Source organism: Lepisma saccharinum, chromosome 1, assembly GCF_977018435.1.
Source record: "Lepisma saccharinum chromosome 1, izLepSacc3.1, whole genome shotgun sequence".
Classification (NCBI taxonomy): Eukaryota; Metazoa; Arthropoda; class Insecta; order Zygentoma; family Lepismatidae; genus Lepisma; species Lepisma saccharinum.
Window position 1 is genome coordinate 7,965,106 of NC_139229.1, and position 23,359 is coordinate 7,988,464.

Below are 23,359 nucleotides of genomic sequence, written 5' to 3' on the forward strand. Positions count from 1 at the left end.
GTCGGTTTTCGGACAAGAGAGCCTTGTACATGGTAAAACTTATCTCGATTTCCACCGACACAAGAGGAGCGTGCTTGAAATGAACACTATCACTTGCTGTTAAGTCCCTTTCAATTCCATAGAGTGCAAATTGCTTCCCTGACAAAATGTCCGATACAGAGCACAAAACTATGTACCCCTTGTTTTTTAACAATAATCCGTCTAGCAACAATGTATTTACTGATAGAGGGGCAAATCACATTCTTTGAGCTGAACTGTTACATAACAGCTTGTGTCAACAATACTGAACAGAATTTCTTTGAAATTTATTTGTAAAAAATGACTTTTACTCCAAAAAGGATCAAAAATGCACTAACAAAGGCATCCCAATTAATTCGCATACGTGTAAAACACGTTCCTATCTACTTATGCAATGTTTCTGCCTTACTACAAGAAAGATGCATTTGCATGAAAATCCTAGCCCTATTCATTACGTTACGTATTTGTTTGTATTCTTCTACCAAGCAAACAATATTTTTATAGCTTAAATAGTTCCTAAGATGAACAGAAGTAAAATTGGATGGATGGGGACAACCATCATAGTGCTAGTGTTTATTTCTGCCCCATTCCTTTGTAACATTGTTGTGAAAACCATCAGATCTTCACATTAAACGTGCTTCAGAACAGTGATTCTCAACCTACGTGAGCCTGCAGCTCGGCAAATTCGTTTTTTTAAAAGTCGATGCTCCGATCCCAATAATTTTACTCTTAATTAGCTCTCTGATTTTCTTAACTTTATACATTAATTAATATGTATCCTTGAGACTTAATATTAATAAATAAATCATTTGACAAAGACTTGATCTAATGGAATTGTTTAGTTTCCTCTGGCCAATATCATTAAATTTATTTGGAAAGTGCTATTTTCATTGGCATGTTCCATTTCGGACAATGAAAAATTCCTATTAATCGGAATATTTCCACTTCAATAAACTTCGAAATGAAAATAGCTTTTCTAACTAAATTGAGTGACTGTGTGACCTGTCCATCAATCTCCAAATTTGGAGGCAGGTAGCAACTTGTCCCTCCGGTTAGATCTTTTGATCGCTTACTGCCACTGTAGCAAAAGCATTTTCTGTTATCACAGTTCAACTAAAACCTGAGCGAAAGGGCCTTTGCAAATGGTTGCCAGATCAGGCTGCAAGTTGCTTCACCCACCCTGCTCTACCTCCAGAAAAACTCAACCGTTAAAATGCAAATTTGGAGGCAGCACAGATGAGAGCAGCTTTGATTTCTCACCGTCTCAGGAGAGAAAGGGTTTCCTCTTATCGCTGGTGAACGAAAGGCTATCTTTTCAGGTGGTTACCTGCTTGGGCTGCAAGTCACAAACTTCAGGGGAACCTCTTGGGGGCCAGTATAATTGACGCCAGGGCCTGGTACCGAGTCGCAGTCCAGCGGTTGAGAAACTCTGCCTTAGAACCAGTGTTGCCACAATCTGGGAGGCACAATTTCCCTTTCTCGCACAATTTCTCCCTTCACCTAAGAAATCTCACAGTACTGCTACTAATAATAATAAGTTCTGAATATAATCTGTACTAATTGAGTCTGGTGTATTAAGCATTTGCCTGAAATTGTGGCGTATCTAATCCCTTTTCGCTTAAAATTTGTTCTGAATTTCCCTGCAAAACAGAGAAATTTACTTTCATGTGGAAACACTGCTTAGAACCAAGCTTACACATAAAAAAATACAAAGAGTAAGAACTGTACTTACCCATCCAAATGAGGGGCTGGCTGCGTTGTACTACAACAACAAAACAGTATTAGAGAGAGCCAACCCTAACATGGACAGATGGCTGTAGCTCAGAACCAGAAGTAGTGACAGCTCACAAGCCCACAATCTCTACATTACACAAAAATAAAACAGCATGAATATCGCAACCTTAGACTTTTCATTCAGTACAGAGCATCACTCACTCTACATTACACTGTGGTCACAAAAGCTGTTGCTAAAAATACTTCAAATAGCAAATAGAAAAAAAAAGACACAAGAATGCAAGAAAAGAAATGTTCAACGAAAAAAAGTACTGCTACATTTTCAGCAATGGTATCTCTGGATCTAGTAGAAAACTGAAATGTTGAAAGGAATTAGTATTTTACATGTATTACGGCTGAACAGATACCAATACTAACATGTCAGTATCCTTCTGACATATTTTGCATCATTATAAGGATAAACTAGAGTTCATAAGTTGGGCAAAATGCCTTTTCATTGTGTGTACTTTATATTTACATATTCTTAAAGGATGTAATGCTTTTTATCTTCATGCCGTTGAGCCTAAATGGCTTCTATTGTATCTAAAGATATCTGTTTGGTGGTTGCGCGGAGATAGGTAATTTACTCTGAAAAGCTACCAATCATTTTTCCGTGCAAATTTTTGTTGCATGTAATATCGTTTGAAACCAACCCTAATGCAAGAAGTGGTGTCTACATGATCACCTGCACTTGTGGAAGCAAGAATGTAGGCATGACAAAATGCAGACTTGAGGATAGACTCAAGGAGCATGATGCTTACCACAGACTCAGGAGAAGACCAGGCCTTTCCTGCGACCATATAGACAAAAACCATAACATAGACTCTGACAAAATAATCATGCACGCGAAACCAAAATTGGGAAGTTTCCGGGGCCCTCAATAAAACCTGGCTTCCCGCTATCAGGAATATGCATACCCACCCAACCTGCTTCCGTCGTACGACAAGAAACTAAGCACGGGCCTTAAGCGTTTGCAAAAAAGCGTGCCAGCGCACAAACAAACGCCGTTCCAAAGAAGCAGATGACAAGACTGAGAACCGCCGCCTATAGTGCCAAAACCCTGATGTGCGGGAAAAGAAGGAAGCACTATACCCACACCAGAATGACAGAAAGGACCACGTCAACTAGTGCCACCACGAGCACAAGTGGAAGATGAAGGAAAGATGTCACCTGCAGCAAGACAGTACACGCCTCACGAAATCTATCATGAAGAAAATTTGCACGGGAAAATGAAAAGTAAGTTTATCAGAGTAAATGGATTCTATTGTTTATTTTAAAGTTCAATGTCATTTTTGCAATTTTAAATGAGATCGTAATTTTGTTTGAATGTAGGCACATAAAAATAATATCAGATCATTACACTAGGCATAATACTTTACAGCTTTGTCAAAATTTATGGCAGAAACACAGCAGTGTTGTTATTTTCTTCCCCCAGTGTTTTAAAATAAACTGAAATCCAGATTCCATGTGAACAAAGTATTGAAAATGACTTAATAAAAGTTGCCAGCAATTAAAATTACAGTCAACAATTAGTTATTATTTCTTCAGCAACAAAACTGTACAGATAAACTTATGATAAACTAAAATGAACACAGTAGATAAGGCCACATTCATGTATCTTAATTGTAAATGGAGGACACCATTGCTACTTTATTAGTGTTAGGAATTCTTATATTTCAATACCCTCTGTTCTATTTATTAACTTTTTCCATAACATTTATTACACATATGCAAGCTAGAAATTTCATATACCTTTTCATAACATTTGTGTCCTAAGTATGGATGTAATAATTATTATAATCATTACTGAAAACTGAAAATAAAACCTTTTCATGTAAGAATTTTCTCAAATTTATAGTAAAAAATAGCCGTAGCTATGTGACTAATGTACACCATAACTCAAAAATTAGCGCTTCTATATTGCATCAACTCATAAGACTTTACCCTAACTTTACACTTCAACATTAATGGAAGTACTAACATTTTATGCAAGAAATTTCTGATTGTATGCTTAAAGGTCTGTGATAAATAATAATATATCCTCATCCTGGGTTGAACTCCTGCTAAGTGGTGTAGGTAGCATCCTTCTTCAAATTGTGAATCATATATCCACCACCTTATTCACAATCATATATCTTACCATTTTTTCCCCTAGCACAGTGGTTCCCAAATTGTGTGCTGTGGCACTCTGGGGTGCCGTGGCTGGCTTACAGGGGCACCACGAAACATTCTAATATTTTCACTGAAATTCAATCAATGATATGATTGTTCCAAAATTTGCTTATTTAGGACTCTTTATATGTAAAATGTTTGTGAAATTAAAATATATGTTTATTTTTTAAGGAATCTAACCACACTAACTGAGCGTTACAAGTGTTAGATAGGCGTACATTCTGACTTGGGCGCCACAGAAAAATCTTGAAACACTAAGGGCACCGTGAAACAAAAAAGTTTGGGAACCCCTGCTCTAGCACAAAAGTAAATTTGTAATATTACTGGGCATACAAACATTTTCTACGTTTCACTTGTAGTTCTGGAATATAATATTTATTATACACGATATTTTGACTGTGTCAGTCATGGAGAAAACAATTATCTCTTGCACCAGTTAAAATGGACAATAAACGATATTTTAGCAATATGAGGACAGACATCCACACTTTTAATTACAATCTCAACAAGAGAGAAGAACCCTTGACAAGAAACTGGGAAAAAGTTGCACCAACAATCAATCCTCATTGAAGAACAATTAGTTATTGGTTAGATCCTCTGCAAGCACCGAAAATAGATGTTATAAGTAAAAGTTGAAGAAACAGAAAATGGATTATGCCTAATTAGCACTGTTTACTAATTCAGCCAATTACTGTTTTATCCAGTCAAAATATTATGTAAAAAGAAATACTGCGATATTCATTGAACATTTATCATGTGGAATACAAGATAAGAAACACAAATAAAGAGGTTTTTTTATTTTACGATGAAGCAGCTTACTTGACATGCCACCTGTGTAGACATTAGGGCAGTGGTGCAACCACAGGGGGGGGGGGGGGTCATTGCCACACCCAACCTTCGACGAAAGTAAAATTTTATGCAAATAAAAGTACATTTCATAAAATTTTCTTGCTCGCTTCGCTCGGAAGGCCTGCTTTTCTCAGTTTTGGCAAGTTCAGAGCCGTAGCTAGGCGGCGGTGTGAGTTGGCCATGGGTACTGAATGATCTAAATGTAAAGAAGTTGTGAAAGAGAAAATGCCTTGGTGCCCCGTTATATAATTGGCACCCTACTAAGGGCAAATAGGGGGGGGGGGGCAAAACATTTACGGCCAAGGGAACATGCAGGAGGTGCACAGAGAAGCAATTGCCCCCTTCGATTTCAAATCTTATAAATGTTAAAATACATTTCACAAAATTTTCTTGCTCGTTACACTTGCAAACCTTGCTTATCTCGGTATCGTTAGGTTCAGAGCCGTAGCTGGAGGTGGCAGGAGTCGGCCATGGATTCAGAGATATATCTAAATGAAAGAAGTTGTAAAGGTGTCCAGTGAAATTATTTGTGCCCTATTACATCAATATTGTTTTCAATTGCAAAAATTGGATTTAAAAATTTTCTTGCTCGCTTCGCTCGCAGTGTGTTTCTTTTCTGTAATGTAATGTATTTAAATAATATGTGTTGTATATATGTATTGAATAAACTTTGAATACATACACAAATAATGTTAGCATATTGCTTGCATTTTTTTTATTTTATGTCGCTCCATGTTGTATGTGTGTAAGACATGTAAATGAAGTTATACATGTTATATGTACAAAAATAATTATCTTCGGAATGCATTTATCATTTATTTTCTGCCATTCAAAAATACAGTTTGTGTGTCCTTGTTTTCCATTATTAGCTAATGTGAAATTGATGGTGTTGAAAAAATATTTCAAATAGTTTGTTCCAAACAAATGCTTTAGTACCGACATTTTGCTTTAATAATAATAATAATAATAATAATAATAATATAATTCTTTGTCACTTTTACCCACCAAAAAACCAGGGCGTGCATTATACACGCATAAATACGGTATTTCCATTTGACCTACAAGACATTTCATTTAATCATGTAGCAACTTTTTGTTTTGAGTTCTTTACCCTTAGGGCTAACCGATACCACTTTGAAGCAATCCTCTAACTGATTACTACTCACACCAATACTTCAATACTACATAATTTCCAGGATAATTAGACTCTGTGCAAGTACAGTGCTGCATTTCTGCGGACCCCACAAAATACCAAAATGCCAAAAAAGTATCGGCAAATAAAATCAAACTGATACCTTCCGATACTGATATATTGGCATTGGTATCAACTCAGCCTTAACACACAAACCTTTTATTCTACAAGTTGTAACTGCACATATATATGGAAAAATTAAATTAGTTACTGAATATGATGCATTTATATAATCCAGTGCTATCTTTGATACTGACTCATCACGAGGGAACGGATTTATATGTGGTAAAAATGTGCTAAATATGTAGATACATATTTAGTTATTTTGACCAAAATATGGAGTGAAATATGGACTTAAAATTGTAAAAATTTACCTCTTTAATAATATACGAGCTATATAAAATACAGTTTGCTTACATTGACATTAATTGTAAAACAACACAAAATGTGTTTTCATTTTCTGTTTCCAAAACAATGAATAACAAAATTTTGTTGTAAGTGTTTGACTGTGAATTTTCTTCTGTTGCCTCTTAAGATGGATTTATATTGACTAAAACCGTGTTCAATATCTCAAGAAGTAATGAGAGAGTATTTGAAATTTGTCAGTTATTTGTAAGAAATTTGCCCAACTCTTTCGATCACATGGGGACATGTAGTTATTGTGCAAACATGGAGTATGTTCTGAAATACGGAAATAATATGTAAAAATAACTAAAGTATGTAAAATATGAGCCAAAAACCTAATATATATACAAATATGGAAAATAAAAACTGAATTTTTAGTTTTCATGTCATGATGCGCAAAGGTAATACAACAACGTAACTGATTTCAGCTTCATACATAAATATGTAATTATATATAAACAGCGGCGGCGCCAGGATTAATTATCTAGGGGTGCTGAGGGGGTGCGATGCTGAAAATAAAGAAAACGTGAAACACTCATACAACATTTCAAAACTGGGGGAGCAAGGTGCCAAAATTGGGGGGGGGGGGGGCAAGGACAGTTTACTTTCCCTTGGTAGATAAGGTTTAGCATAGTGCGGGGGCAAAAATAGCAAGAGGGGGGGGGGGCAACTGCACCCCTAATCGCCGCCTCTGATTAAGAAATTAATGACTGAAATGAAATTATATGTGTGAAGTGTATAACTTTAGATTGACATCCATTTTCCAGGGAGGCTATGACAACTTGCCCTCCCCTGGACGTCCATGATGATATATCTTATGATCCAAGAAAGTGGTCATATAGTGCAAACATTCAGGTACACGTTGCAGTCTTATTGAACTATGTGGTGAAATACCAAATTAAATTATCCTTGCCTTTAAAAAAAATTTTGAACATTTTCAATGTAACCAATGGAGGTTTCAGTCTGCCAGTTCAGGACAAAACGCCAAGTGCACAGCAACTTCGTCTTCGTTAAAATCCCTTCTGCCGCACTATCCCAACGAACTGTAAAATTTCATCGTTCACATTGGGACTCTTCCTAACAGTTTTTGAAAAAGCCTGATATTGTACGTTTACTAGACATGTTACGTGAAACAAATACATGGAACGTATTAACAAGAAAACTAAGTTTCACGTTACAACTTGCATTAAATGCAATTTCCCGAGCATGACCAGGTGATGATACCTTTGAAAGCAGCTGAAATTTTTGCTTCAGTGCGAGGAAGAACAATAAACCATTTATCAACAATGCAAAAAAAAAAGAAACATAACTCACATTAAGCTATAGGCAATTATCGAAAACCAAACAGATCACTTGATGAAACAAAACAACAATAGTTATGAAATTAAAAAAATGGACCCTGCTCTTTATAGAGGCTCCCGCCAGTCCAGGAAAGTATGTATATCGGAATCTCTTTCAGTGCTTGTCTGTTGCAATAATAACGGCCTTACTTCAGTACCTAACATTCGGTGCTCAATACGAAAACATGACATAACATGACACTCTAAGGGTTAGTGTTTTCAGTAGAACGTAGGGGGTGCTGAAAAAAATTAAGCGGTGGGCAAGCACCACCTCGCAACCCCCTGGCGCCGCCCCTGCATATAAATCCATTTCCTGCTCATCACAGTGTATTAATTGCCCACTTACACCTAACATTGTATTATTATAAAGAAAATACAACGGGAGCTTGAAACTGAGGTTGGTCATCTTATACTTGAGAAAACATTCAGTTTCACATACTGAACCTTATGAATGGTTGGAATTTTTACCAGAGAATATATAAATAAAAAACTGCTTGGTGTTTTTCTTATGTCAACTACTCAGTTAAAGATGAATTGCACTATTTCAGTGGGCCAACTTACACTATACGTTCACCATTTCTTTTCGGTTACTACAGCCACTGGCCATATTATTAGACACACCACAATTCTTTTTGAAAATAATAGTTTTGAAGGGGAAAATTATACAAAATTCACCATTAGTTATCTGAAAAATTTCCTGTACGTTATTTGAACCCTGGCAAATACGAGTAGTACGTACAAATGCACTTTCTTGCACAACATTGATAACAATAATTGTAATAGTAATAATAATACGTAGTAATGTAATTCGACACAGTGAACAATTTTAACAGTTCGCTTACTTTTCACATTTAAAATGTTGCAATAGGGTTGTTTGTGGCTGAACTTTGATTCTTGTAATGAACAATATGAAAAGAGGAGGTACTGTTGTTCTTGTTACAAACAATACCACCAACACCAAACGTCTTTGTTGTTGAACAAACATACTTCGGTTCAATTCAAGCTGAGTTGAGAGGAGGACGTCTTGCGAATAGTGAATTGTATTTGTGCTAAACTTTGCAGTGATATTGTTATTGGTATATTTTTTAAAATTTAATTATTACCATTAGGGAGTCATGGGTAAAAAAAAGTGACTTGACACCAAGAAAGATGGCTGAAATCAAGACACTAATAAAGACAAAAATGTTCTCTAATCGTGAGATTTCTCAACGATCTGATGTGTCTGAAGCATCTGTGAGGCGAATAAAGAAGAAAATTGAATATGGTGGACAGTGTGAGCCACAAAGGAAGGACAGATGTGGACGTAAAACAATTTTTACTCCAAGATCCTTATGTTGTTTGAAGAACATTTGCCTCACGAATAGATTTGCGAGTACAAAGGAACTTAAAGATAAACTTGAAAAGAGTGGTGTTCGTGCATCTGAAAGAACAGTAAGGCGTAGGCTCTCTGATATGAACCTGAAGGCACTCAGACCTGCTAAGAAGCCAAAATTAACCCCTGCTATGATTCGTAAACGTTTTCGTTGGACAAAAGCCCACAAAGAAAAAGATTTGATCTTTTGGAGATCTGTTTGCTTTAGTGATGAGTGCACGTTTCAAATCTTGGGAAATAAATCTCAGTTTGTGAGAAGACGTCCAGGTGAAAAATACAATCCTAATTGTGTTGTGCAGACTGTCAAACATCCGATAAAAGTTATGATTTGGTCAGTCATTAGTGACAAAGGTACAGGACGTCTGTATTTGGTTCAAGGAACAATGAGGCAAGAACAGTATTGGGAAGTGCTTAGAAGAAACTTGCTACCTCAAGTAAGAGAATGGTTCCCAAATGGAGAACAGTTTGTATTCATGCAGGATGGAGCCTCATGCCAAACCGCAAAATCAATGAAACAGTTTCTACAGAGTGAACATATCCCACTCTTGCCCTGGCCGGGAAACTCTCCAGATATGAAATCAATTGAAAATGTTTGGTACCTAGTGAAAAAAGAAGTGGCAAAGCAAACAACTGCGACGAGAATTGGCCTAATTGAAAAAATAATTCAAGTGTGGAATCACCATCCTCATATGAAAGAGACAGTACAAGCATGCATTGATAGTATGCCAAGACGAATCCAAGTACTGATAAAGACCAAAGGCGGCTCAACCAAATATTAAAATTGACTTCCAGTCATATGTACATAGACATAGCTAATATTCAAGAAACACAGTAAAAATTTTTGTTGTTACTATTAATGTATCAAGCAATTGTTGTTTTTTATTAAGTTTGACATGTAATCAATGTAATATTTCATGTAATAAAATGTAAATAAAATAAATAGAGAATAACAATAAAATTAGACAAGATAATAACATCCTTTAAAATTTTGCATGAAATTTGGAGGTGCGTCTATTAATTTGGCCAGGGGCTGTATAACTGAGTGCAAACAAATAAGTAAAAAGTTACAAAATAAGTGAACCTCCTACATATGGTAAGTATAATATATATATATATATATATTCAACATCTGGGCTTGTGGCTGTTGAGAACTACAATAACACACATCTAAGTAAACAACTGCATTATGGGAATAAATAGCAAACAAGTTAACCAAGAGAAAAACATAAGGGATATAACAACTCTAATACCTGTTACCAATTACATAGTTTTTGAAAGGTTAAAATTTCTCACTGGTATATTTACTCCATATTGTAAATATTCTATGGAAATTCTTTGTTCTAAGTTCCAAAACTAAGAGCTTCAAATTTTCCAAAATCTCATGCTAAAAGTAAATATACCCTGTCACATGACTATAGGCAGTTCAAGGTCAATCTTCTTCTCCCATCCTGGGCCACATCTCCTCTGAACAGAGCACTCTCGCTGCAATATTGTCAGTAGCGTGAAAATGATTCCTACAAGGTTCTACCCATCTGTATTCTTGCTACAGTATATATACACAAAGTAACACTGGGATGTATTAATACAATACCTGAGTCTCAAATTCAGTGCTACATAATTTCACATAACCACAAGTTTTGCAACTTCACATACCCTCCTGTTCTCGCCTTCTATAGGTGATACTAAGTCTGATAATTAGGAGTGCAAGGCTCACTTTGAGAGGGGAAGGGATAAGTATAGTTACCTGGAGGTAAAGGCAGCCATAGCTTGGTGCTGATCACATCACCTAAACAAATGATCAAGATCGGGAATATATGGAGTCCTATCTCCACATCCCCCTTACATGTGCCTTCATGGCATGGTGCAATGTACACAGGGAACTTTACCTTACCTTTCATTACGTGAATACTTGTGGTGAATGATCAACAATGAACATTGATGAAGTAATTTTCTTTTTATTCCATGGATAAGAATTATTAGTGTTGTTACATCCCAATAAGAGTACAGATATTACAAATATCTCATGTCACTTAGAAATTACAATTTTACTGCACTGCTTTAAACAAATAATAACATTTGAACTGTTATTGATCCTACCGAGGCAATTACACAATTTCCTTAATAATGTGAGGTAAGTTGCCCCCCAAAATATTAAGTCACAAACTTTTAAAACTTTATTTTACTTAAAGCATAAGTTGCCCCACATGCCAACATTTCAATAACTAGCTGAAATTAAAAATGTCCAGTTTTTGGCATGTACTAACTTATTATACTCAAGCTTTCACCACATTATGTGGCTTCTACAGGAGTAAAGATTGTATTTAAAAAAGATTTGAAACTTATCGGTCAAGGTAGGTTAGGTTCTTGTGTGTGAAATTTCAAATCATTTCTTTCATTTGCGCATTGATTGGATAACATAGCAAGATGTTGGGCACACCTGGTACTGTCCTCTGACGTGACCAATGTTGCCAGTACACCTCATAATGTTAAAAAAACATACTTGTATGTAATAATAATGAAACTCATAATTTGTCTGGAATCCGTTAAAATGCATAAACATTTATTGTTCTTTTTGCTTATCGATAAATACCCACACAGTATTAATGCAAGCAACTTCACCGTCTTTTATTCACGTTTCTTCATACTAGGTACAAAATCTTTTTCACGCCTTAATAACTCCCCCCCCCCCCCCAATACTAAATGTTCATGTAAAGAATCATTTTCTTGTTTATGTTTAAAAAAGATCTACATAGAGTAATTTAATACCCAGTGCATGTTTCACGTCTCTACTACTTTTTGTACAGTCACCGACAAAAAAATGGGACACTTAGATTCTGAAATACTCACTTTTCTCACTTGTTGTGTGTGATATCTGACTCTATGGCAATAAGTGGATTTTAATAGAAAATTTTCAATGGCAACTTCTCCCAAGATGTGTAGTTATGCAACACACACAATACCTTGCAGGGAAGCGAGTATTTCAGGATTTAGGTATCTAATTTTTATTGCCAGTGACTGTACAAAAGTCTCAGTCGCTTGACTTTTTGGACACTTGTTATAATACAGGAAGCAAATAAAAAGGAAAAAACAGTGTCAACATCTCTTAGGATTAAATTTGTAATTGTGCAACTTTAAATTACTCTGTATGCGGTACTCAGTCGTTAGGGTGTCTGACTACCATGCATGAGACCTGGGTTTGATCCCCGACAGGGGAAAAACCAAGACTTTTTCAGCCTGTTCAAGCAGCTCCGGCGCCCACCCAGCATCGTATAAAGTAAGTGGGTACCTGGAGGAAACTCTGGGGGGGGGGGGGTAAAGGCAGCCAGGGGCATGGTGCTGATCACATCACCCCCAGATCGGCCGAGATCAAGAAAGTGTGGGGCCCTAACCCCACACCTCCAATACACCTTCATTACATGGTGCAAAGCATAGGGGAGCACTTTTTCTTTTATGGATGGATTTCCATATAAATCCCCACATTTAATATCACCTTGTCAAAATCAAATCTTATTTCGAAACATGAATTCAAGAGGTTATTTTATTAATTACACATAAAACTAAGGAAATGTACACTATACGAATACTTACATAAAGAATTGGGAACCGTTAGTATCTTTCCCTCTATTAGCCATTGACAATAAGAATGGTCTTTCATGTTTTACCTCAAAGTTTTCATCTGAAAAGAAAAATAGAAAAGAACAAGTTAAATTAAGTTGTTTAATATTCTCTATTCCCCAATTGCAAAAATCAATTCTAAACACAGAAGTAGAAATTTCTAGTAATTAACCCTCTGTTAGGGAAGTGGGTGATGAGTAGGGAATAGATTTTTAGGTTCTAAATAAGAGGGATTTAAGACTTTATAAACTCAAATTTAGGACAATATTGTTATGAAATAACTTGTTTTAGTTTTGTACACAAAAGTTACTATTTTTAGTGCAATGAATATTATTTCTTGATTATAAAAAATATACAATTTGTCCAATGTAAAAACTTTATCATATTTTGAAGCACTGCATCACCATATGCTTTTCAATGTTCTCCATTGTGAAATTCTTCCACTCATCTGCGAGTGTGCGATGTATAGTCATGGACACTTCTGGGATGTAACAATCCCATTAACTATGAATGTGATCATTATGAGCTAGAAGTGCCCGTTGAGAACCAACCACCTCTCTACGCCACAGGAAGTTATTTGTGCACACTTCACAACTGCACCTGCTCCTGATTCCCAAGGCAGGTTTGGTTCTTAACGAGGTATAGTGGTAACATTGTCGCCTTGTAACGAAGAGGTTGTAGGCAGGGTTGTTAATGGTCCAGAAATTTTAAATAAATTTAATTCCGGTCCAGGAGAGAAAATCAGCAATGGTAAATGGGTTCTGAACCGTAAAGAACTTTTTGCTCTGTAAAGTATTTCAACTCGGTTCAGCTACCTTTTTTCCAGACGAGTTTAAATACGGTCCAGGAGCATTTCTCCTGGTTGAATTTAAATACGATCCAGGAACCTTTTTTCCAGGCTGAATTTAAATATGGTCCAGGAACCTATTTTCTGGATGAATTTAAATGTGGTGCAGGAACCTTTTTCCCCAAATCAGTTTAAATAGGATACAAGTTCCATATTGAAATGAAAAAATATGCAACTTGGACCAAATTTAAATTGTGAGAGAAAAAAAGTTCCGATCCTGTTACGGAACCCAATAGAACCCAATGTATGGGTCCTGGATCTTGAACAATGCCAGGGTTGTTACAGGTAAATAAATTCAATTCCCGTCGGAGAGAGAAAATCATCAAGTGTAAATGGATTCTAGGTCATAAAGAACAGTTTTATGTTCAAGTATTTCCATTTGGTCCACGAACCTTTTATCTATCTGAATTTAAATACAGTCCAGGAACCTTTTTACTGGATCAATTTAAATACGGTCCAGGAACCTTTTGTTTTCACTGAAACAATACACAACTTATTTTCTTGTAGTTTACGGTTATTACAAGCATAAGAAAACAGTTTTTCTTTGTGACGTTTCAGGAGAACACACGCTCCTTTCATCAGACATTTTTTTTTTCCCCTCCTGAAACGTCACAAAGAAAAACTGTTTTCTTATGCTTGTAATAAACGTAAACTACAAGAAAATAATTCTATAATGCAAGCAATGCGTACATACAAGAAAAACAATACACAACTTGTATCAAAATTAAATTGTGCAAGAAAAAGGGTTCCAGTCATGCAGCGGAACCCAATAGAGTGCATTAGAAATTATGGTTGTAGGTTCGATATCTGTTGGAAGCACATCATGATTTGGATCCCACTTTAAACTGTAGGGCAAGTCCCGATTAGCCTATATGTGCATAAAGTGTGCCAAACAAAAAAACCTCAAGCTCAAACGAACAGCCTCTATACTAGGAAAGCTGTAGTTTCCGGCGCAAACCCTCTCCTTTCACCTAACGGTTGTGTCAATGGGGGAAATACGTAATGTCATTGGTCACTTGTAGGGTTGCCTTACCTACTACTCACAGCAGGAACTCAAGCAAACCAATCAAATGGGGGTATTCTTGGAATCTTCCCAGCCCTGTTTTAATTGATTGAGCTTTATTTTACTTCGCTTTTTTGCGAAGATGGAAATGAGTGATGATATGATGAATGGACACTCACAAACATCCATGCCCAGGACAGGATTTGAACCTGACATCGTAGCACGATGTGCGGCACTGTTTACCGAACGATTTTGCAGTTAGGATTCCACCCCAAATCAGCCCACATTTTTGGTTGGTATGCTACACCTGCGGTCTTTTTAATTGTCTGGGAAGTGCAGTGTTCAACAACAGAGAATGCCTCATACATTCCTTTCTAGGATTTATGGTCTCAAAAGTACCATGTATAGATGGGAATGAGTGATGATATGATGTAGGAACAGTCACAAATAACACACATGCCCAGGTGCAGATTTCAGCCCAGGACAAATGATGTTGTAGCGCACTGTTCTAAAACCTATTTGAGAACCTCCTTGATGGTGTAGTGGTAACATTGTAGCTTTTGTAATAAGGGACTCCAGGTTTGATTTCCAGTGGAGGCACATTGCACAGTGGTTCCGATCGCACTTTAAGCTGTAGGTCCAGTCCCTATTAGTCTTTCTGTACATAAAGTGGACTTAAAACAACAATTCAATAAAATCTGTTTAAAGAATAACATGCGAGTTGCAGGAGGAAAAATAAACAGAATGACATAAGAAAGAAAAAGAATCTCTACTCACCATCAAACATCCTGCCATATATGGATTCACCGCCAGTACCATTTCCAACAGTGAAATCTCCACCTTGTACCATGAAATCTTTCACTACCCTGTGAAATATGATTCCTTTATAGTGGAGAGGCTTGCCAGATCCTTTACCCAGGCCCTTCTCTCCTGTGCACAGTGCTCGGAAATTCTCGCACGTTATTGGACAAACGTCAGAGAAAAGCTCGAATATGACCCTGCCCATTGGTAAACCACCGATTTCCACATCAAAGAAACACCTTGGCCTGTACTGCTTTGTAACTGTCATCTTGTATCACTCTGAAAAACATAATAAAATGTACAATATAGCATGTTGTTTGCATCTGTAAAATTCTGAGAATCACCCACCACATAATATCTTCTTTTTATCTTGAACTAATTTTACTCTATTGATTTAGTAAAATAATATCTTCCGTAATCCCTTGCAAAGATTTGTGGATCCAAATTATAACTCTCCATGTTCTGTCGCTCTGGTTCACATAATGTAAATTTCAATCATTGAAACTAAACTGCAGCAAGCAGAAAGTTGAACTTTTGCCAGAATCAATAAAATGTTATGGTAAAACTTTGGTATGGTCCCAACACCTCTCACTTGTTTATTTAGTCATTTTTAACATTCGTACTTACCTATCCTGCATTGTGAAAGATTCTTCAAGGTGTTATTTTGCTTTTTCACGAAAATAATTTCAATTTGTGACATGAGGAGCAATTATTGTTCTTCCTTTTTTGCGCTTCCGTAAGACACAATATGGCGAGACAGCTTGACTAGCGTGGTAGATCATCAGTGGGTATACAGTGTTTCCAACCTTGTCAACCGAAAAATCCTCCACGAACCATGCACGCGTAGCTCCACAAACCATTCACAGATAGCCCCACGAACCATGCACGGCAAGGTTAGGCAAACATAGCTAAAATTGTCATCTTCTTGCAAAAAAACGGTGTGGTTGGAAACACTGACAGGGAGTTACGTCATTGAACATTCACAACATTTGGTTCATGTAGTGCAAGCAAATGAAAGCAACAGCAATTGTGCGTCGGAGAGATATTTCTGTTGAAAAATACATGATTTCCCTGTGAAATAGATTCCACGATGAAAGAAAATACCTTCACGAACTTCTAAATGCTACAGAAACTCATTTCCGTAAGTAGTTTCTTGCCTAAAAATGAAGAAATCCGTTGAGACCATACCAAAGTTTTACCAATGTTATTGCACAAAAACTCAGGGCAATGAAAAGTGAAGTTAATATAGTGACATCCTGGTAATATGCTCACATTTATCTTCATAAGTGCATTTATATCTGTTCAAGGATCACTTAATTGTTTACTGACATTGTAATAGGCCTGGTAAGATGAATGACTAAACTGGTCATCACAATTTAACACTTCTCTTCACACTATTTACTATAAAGAATAATTGTTAACTTAAGTGATTTAACGAAGACCCTTAGAAGTTGAAAGAGGAAAATGACCGCCTGTGCCTGTACACTAAAGTTTTACTATTTTTCTCTCACATTGAAAGTTATGCTTAAGCGTAAAGCATACTTTTTTACTTTACTGCGTATATTTGGGCAACTAAAGATGAGAGAGTACCAGGGGTTAAATAAAAATACAATTGTTCCAATTTCAGCGTCTCAAATAATCACCACCCTGATAAATTTATGGGAACAGTTTCATAGATCGGAGACACATTAAAATCGGATATTTTGTGTATCGCATGGTTCGTACTTACCAATTGTGTATTGCGAAACATAGTTCAAGGTGCCATTATGCTTTTACACGAAAACAAACACTTTTTCTATTAAAATAACACATTTTTCTAAGTGCTACCGAACCCACGTAACAGTGCGATATTGCTTACTTTGCGAATGTCATTGTTTCCAACCTTCTTCACCGAAAAATACCTACTATCGTGTTAGTCACGTGTGCAAATTGTACATTATGCACGGGTAGCTGACGGATAGCCCCACGAACCATTTCCGATAAGGTTAGGTTAGGTTAGGCAAGCATAGTTAAAAAAACGGTATTGGAAACACTGACATGATTTCCCGGTCAAATAGATACCACAATTCGACTAACGTTGGAAACCTTAGAGAAACTCATTTTCGTAAGTAGTTTCTTCTGTAAAAATGAAGAAATGTGTCTCCGATGTATGAAACTGTTAACAATTTATGAATCTTACTAGATAGCGTATATTAAATGGCTTTACTCTTTGGAAAAGTTTTGATGAAATTCATCACATGACAGCGTTGCGCTTCTACGTTACTAATCGTGGACAATGAAATTGTAATAAAAAGTTTAGCTTGTGTTTGCTATAAATTACACTGCGCTACTTAGAATTTATCCGCCTTGCACGAACCCCAGATTTCTGGTTAACACAAGCAAAATATTAAATTCACGATGCAATCAAATACGAAGAAACCTGATTGTGCAGTATGTAGTAGATAAAATATAATGTACACAATACATAAAAGCAAATCTGTAGTGAAATAGCTAGTACAATAAAATAGCATAACTAGAGAAATGCGGGACAATCTCGTATTTACATCTTTTTTCAAACTTACACTCTAAAGTACCGTTTTTACAGTATCAAAGCACATTTTATAAAATATATATTTAGAGTAAGTACGTGTTGCTTACTATTTTGATCTTCTCTTCAAAAACAATACAAAAATTACATTCACCCTAAACGTATTTCACACACATAAACCCAAACGCACAATATAATTCGCTATTGACCAGCTAGATGTCGCTGCCGACAGTCGCACGGGTATATACAATATGTCCATGGCTGTAGAATCTGAGCACAAGTGAATGTGTGACAGGCGAAGGATGCTACGTTTTTCTTCTATCTTTTTCTTTCATTTTCCCACATATAATCGCACACACACAAACACGCTCCTTACCTTTTTCTGTCTCTCTTCCTCACCCTCCTCTGTCTTGTTCTTTGCATGTAATATGTAAACTCTTCCAAGTTCTTTTGAGGCCTCCCTGGTGGCGTAGTGGTAACATCGTTGCATTGTAATGAAGGGGTCCCGGCTTCGATACCCGATGGAAACCCACAGTGGTTCCGATCCCATTTTAAACTGTAGGTCCAATTAGCCTATCTCTGCATAAAAGTAGACTCAAATGAAAGTCAAACAATCAAGAAAACCAACGTTCTTCTGCCCGTATTTCAGTTGCGGATCCATCAGTTTAGGAAAATATTGTGCAATGTGCATAGAAATTTACTTTCTCCCTTATTTATGCAGTAGCATGCGCTAACGAGAAGCAATTGCGTAGATTTTTCAGTGTCACGAGCACTGGCGTACACAGATTTGTTTCCGGGAGGGCTGGAAGTATATAGGTGGGTGCTTTCAATGGTGCCTGCCAACTTGTAGGGGTCCATTGGGACAAAGCGCATCTAATAATATGTCAAGTTATTATTATTATTACAGTATATTAGTTATTGTTATATATATATATATATATATATATATATATATATATATATATATATATATATATATATATATATATCTGCGTATTGAAATCAGTAAATACCAGATTTAGAATAGCGAATATGGTGTGCATTAATATCATGATGCATGGAGGGGAGAATTGGAGATTTTTTAAACTTGTAAGAACCCAATGATATTCCAAAGTTGGCTGGATTCTAGTCGGTGGCATACACAATATTTCGTATATATGGAACACTCCACCATAGAATAGTTACTATTCTATGATTCCACTCTCAAGTATGGCAACTGGGGGTTATTTTATGTGGGTTATTTACCACTCTGATTTTCCCTAGTTTTGTTGATTTTTGAAAATATCAGAGGGATCAGTAGTGAAAGCGGGCAGTTGTGTCTTGCGGGCAGCCTCTATCTACCTTGGCGGGCAGCTGTGTTCAGCGTAAAGTTGGTAGATACGCGTGAAATTTCAGGCCAAGCCATCTGTATACACAGACGACGTACCAGCGCAGCGATGCGACCTAGCCTGAAAAACCATCCACGGACGAGGTTCAGTAATGAGGGTTTTAAAGTCCACTTTATGTACAGAAAGGTTAATCGGGACTGAACCTAATATAAAGTTTAAAGCACTGTGCGAATTAAAGCTTTTTGCTTGTGAAGGGGATGGGGGTTCCAGTACTTACAACACTGGTTCTACGAGGGTCACTATTTATATTTTGAGCCAAACAATGAAAAAACAGGAATTTGACATTGAAAACTGCTTTATTGTTCTTCGAAGTATTCTCCTTTATGGTCAATACACTTTTGCATTCGTTCGAACCATTTGTCAAAACAGTTTTTCCAATATTCTTGAGACACCTCCATAATATGGTTTTTGAACGCGTCAACGGCGTTTTCCGCCGACGAAAATCGTTGTCCGCGCAATTTATTCTTGACATTCGGGAACAAGAAGAAGTCATTGGGTGCCAAATCAGGACTGTACGGCGGATGACCCATCAATTCGATTTTTTGACTGTTCATAAGGTCGGTTGCTAGACGAGATGTATGACAGCTGGCATTGTCTTGATGAAGAATGATCCGACGGCGATTGTTTGTTTTCCGTATTTGACCGAAGACCTCTGGCAAACAAATTGTTGTGTACCATTCAGAGTTGACCGTTCTACGTTCCTCTAAAGGCACAGTTGCCACATGACCAGTTTTCCCGAAAAAACAGGCGACCATTTGTTTCGATGTGCTTCGAGCGCGAACAACTTTTGTTGGAATGGGTTCATCTTGAAACACCCATACAGTCGACTGCTGTTTACGTTCCGGCTCATATGCATATATCCATGATTCGTCACCTGTTACAATCTTATATACGTCTTTTGAAGCACCACGATTGTATTTATTGAGCATTTGTTTGCACCAATTGACGCGAGCGTCTTTTTGAGCTTTTGTCAAATTGTGTGGGATCCAACGAGAACATACCTTTCTCACAGCTAAATGATCATGTAATATTTTATATATGCTGATGGAACTAATGCCTATGGTTGCCTCAATCTCACAGTATGTCACATGACTATCTTGCAGTATTAGGTTTTGCACAGCATCAATGTTTTCTTGAACAACAACTGATTTTGGACGACCTTTGCAAATCTCGTCGGTGAGCGAATGGCGCCACGATTAAATTCGTTATACCAGCGTTTCACAGTGGCAAAGGATGGGGCTTCATCGCCAGATGTGGAAGTAAGTTGATCGATGCACTCTTGTCTTGTTAATCCACGTCGAAAATCGTAAAAAATCATCGCACGAAAATGTTCACGAGTTAATTCCATCTTATTGTTGTCGCGCAATCTCCAAGGCAACATAAACAACACAAATGAAGCTATTGACAAAACATTTGAAGTACGTTATGGTCAATAATGCCAGACGATTCCGTGCAAACGTCAAATCGCGCCTAACTCCAATCAGTGTTGCCAAGGCTCAAAATATAAATAGTGACCCTCGTAACATTCTCGTAGGCCATTAAATGTTATGCTAATATTTAAAAGTAATTGAGAAACCGCCATACGCCCTATATCTACATTCTAAGAAAACCCAAACTCACACAAAGAGAACTTGCATATAAAATATAAGCACTGTCTCTTGAAAAGTTAAGTGGAAAAGAGCCTGCTGTTGTCTCGGCTCGGTGAAATGTTTAGTTTCAGAATGGTGTCATGTTTTAATCACAAGCCTGCATACTTTTCGACAGAGAAAACTTTGATAACTGTACCATTCATGGACACAAATGATTTTTCAATTGTGTTACATAGTTAAGCATGTATTATATGCTTCCAATTCCATTTTCTTTCAGGCTGATAAAAACGTTCCTGGCAGGGATAAAAATAATTTTCTTTCGCCAGGGATATTTTCGTTTGTGGGGGGAATCCCGGCATGCCCCGTTAATTCAAACACCGGTTTAAAGTGCGGGATCCGAACCAATGCAATGCAATGTACCTTCATCGGGTATCGAACCGGTTGATTACAAGGCGACGATGTTACCACGAGATGTTACTAGTGATTCAGGGGTGCCCACAGGGTGCAGGCTGCGACATCGAGATTTTCTGGGGGGATTTTTTCCTTCAAATAATATAAATTTCAACATTTATATATATTTTACAAAATATATGTAAAAATTTTACACCTTAAATGCACCATATTTAATCAATTAGATGAAGAAAATAAAGTATTTAAGGGTATTATCTTATCGAAGAGTGGGGGGGGGGATTCTGAATTAAACCTTGGGGGGTGGGGCAGTATCCAACTCTAGGTCTTATATACATATGTGCATGTTTGTCCAGCCTGCCTGTAATGAATTGATGTTCAAGACAAAAGATTGACAATAGAAAATTGTTTTGTGATATCTTGTTTCATGTGGACACACAGAGCATCATTGGGAAAGGGGATCTTCATCAGCACTTATGGTTAATGCTTGCTCAGGCTCGTAGCCAGGAATTCTTAGTGGGGGGGGGGGCGAAGTTAAACCTAGAGGGGGCAAATTTTTAATATATTGTGTTGCATTGGCAGCCATTTGTAGACTTTGTCTTGTGTAGTAGTTCTGGTGTGCTTGTATGTAGGTTTGTCTTGTGTAGTAGTTGTGCTGTCTAGTGTGGTTGGGATTGTCTTGTGTAGTAGTTGTGCTGTCTAGTGTGTTTGTGTTTATCTTGTGTAGTAGTTATACTGTCTAATGTGTTTCTGTTTGTCTTGTGTATTATCAGTGGTGTGTATGTATGTGTCTTGTATTGTAGTTGTGCTGTCTAGTATGTTTGTGTAGTAGTTGTGCTGTCTAGTACGTTTGTTTTGTCTTGCGTAGTAGTTGTGCTGTCTAATTTGTTTGTGTTTGTCTTGTGTAGTAGTTGTGGTGTGTAGTTTGTTTGTGTTTATATTATGTAGTAATTGTGGTGTGTTTGTGTTTATATTGTGTTATAGTTGTGATGTGTTTGTGTGTGTCTTGTGTAGTAGTTGTGCTGTCTAACGTGTTTGTTTTCGTCTTGTGTAGTAATTGTGCTGTCTAATGTGTTTGTGTTTGTGTTTGTCTTGTGTAGTAGTTCCTCCATTCATATTGGTGGTTAGGCGTAGAGCTGACAACTCTGCACTGTAAAAAGACATGTCAAGAAACAGCAATATGAGGCCATGGATGTCAAGATAAAATATTCCGGAGGTAAAATAGTCCCCCATTCGGATCTCCGGGTGGGGACTACTTTGGGAGGTCCCTGGACTAAGGATAAGATCTACATTCATTAAGAATACGTATATTAAATTGGGCACCTGGAATGTTCTGAGCCTTTACCGGCCTGGGGCATTTCAGTGTACAGTTAATGAGATAGTTAAGTATAAATTAGATATAGTAGCTGTCCAGGAAGTTAGGTGGCCAGGTGAAGGGAAATGTAAAACTAAAAATTATACTTTTTTGTATGGTGGTACTGAAAATCATAATTTTGGAACAGGCTTTTTCATAAATAATAGAATTATCTCGGCTCTTAAAACAGTAGAATTTATTAATGATAGGATATAATATGCAATTTTACAGGGTAGGTGGTGTAAAATTATTTTAATAAACATACATGCACCAACGGAAGATAAATATGTACTAAAGATGGTTTTTATGCAGAGTTAGAACAGGTCTTTGATAAATTTTCTCAGTATGATATGAAAATTGTGTTAGGTGACTGTAATGCACAGACTGGCAAAGAAGAGACATTTAAACCCACGATTGGTAAAGAAAATCTTCATGAATTAAGTAATGATAATGGTATAAGATTGATTACTTTTGCAACCTCAAAGAATTTAAATGTGAAAAGTACCACTTTTAAACATAAAGATATCCATAAATATACCTGGTCTTCTCCAGATGGTAAAACTCAAAATCAGATAGATCATATTCTCATTGATAAGAGAAGGCATACTAGTATAATTGACGTTCGTACACATAGAGGTGCTGACTGTGCCAGTGACCATTATTTAGTAATTGCTAAATTTAGAGAAAGACTCTCAGTGATAAATCA

General features: G+C 36.9%; 1 protein-coding gene across 1 annotated transcript in view; it reads right to left on the reverse strand.

Moving 5' to 3' along the window:
* The window catches only part of LOC145992485 (uncharacterized), a 113,657-nt gene extending 95,541 nt beyond the window's left edge, over positions 1 to 18,116 (reverse strand). Inside the window, exons 1-4 of the mRNA XM_083128867.1 lie at positions 18,025 to 18,116; positions 15,364 to 15,666; positions 12,710 to 12,797; positions 1,751 to 1,780 (exon numbers count right to left, since the gene is read on the reverse strand). Coding sequence (XP_082984993.1) covers positions 1,751 to 1,780; positions 12,710 to 12,797; positions 15,364 to 15,655 — 410 coding nt within the window. The 5' untranslated portion in view covers positions 15,656 to 15,666; positions 18,025 to 18,116. The remainder of the gene's footprint in view (positions 1 to 1,750; positions 1,781 to 12,709; positions 12,798 to 15,363; positions 15,667 to 18,024) is intronic.
* Between the last annotated feature and the right edge of the window lie 5,243 nt (positions 18,117 to 23,359).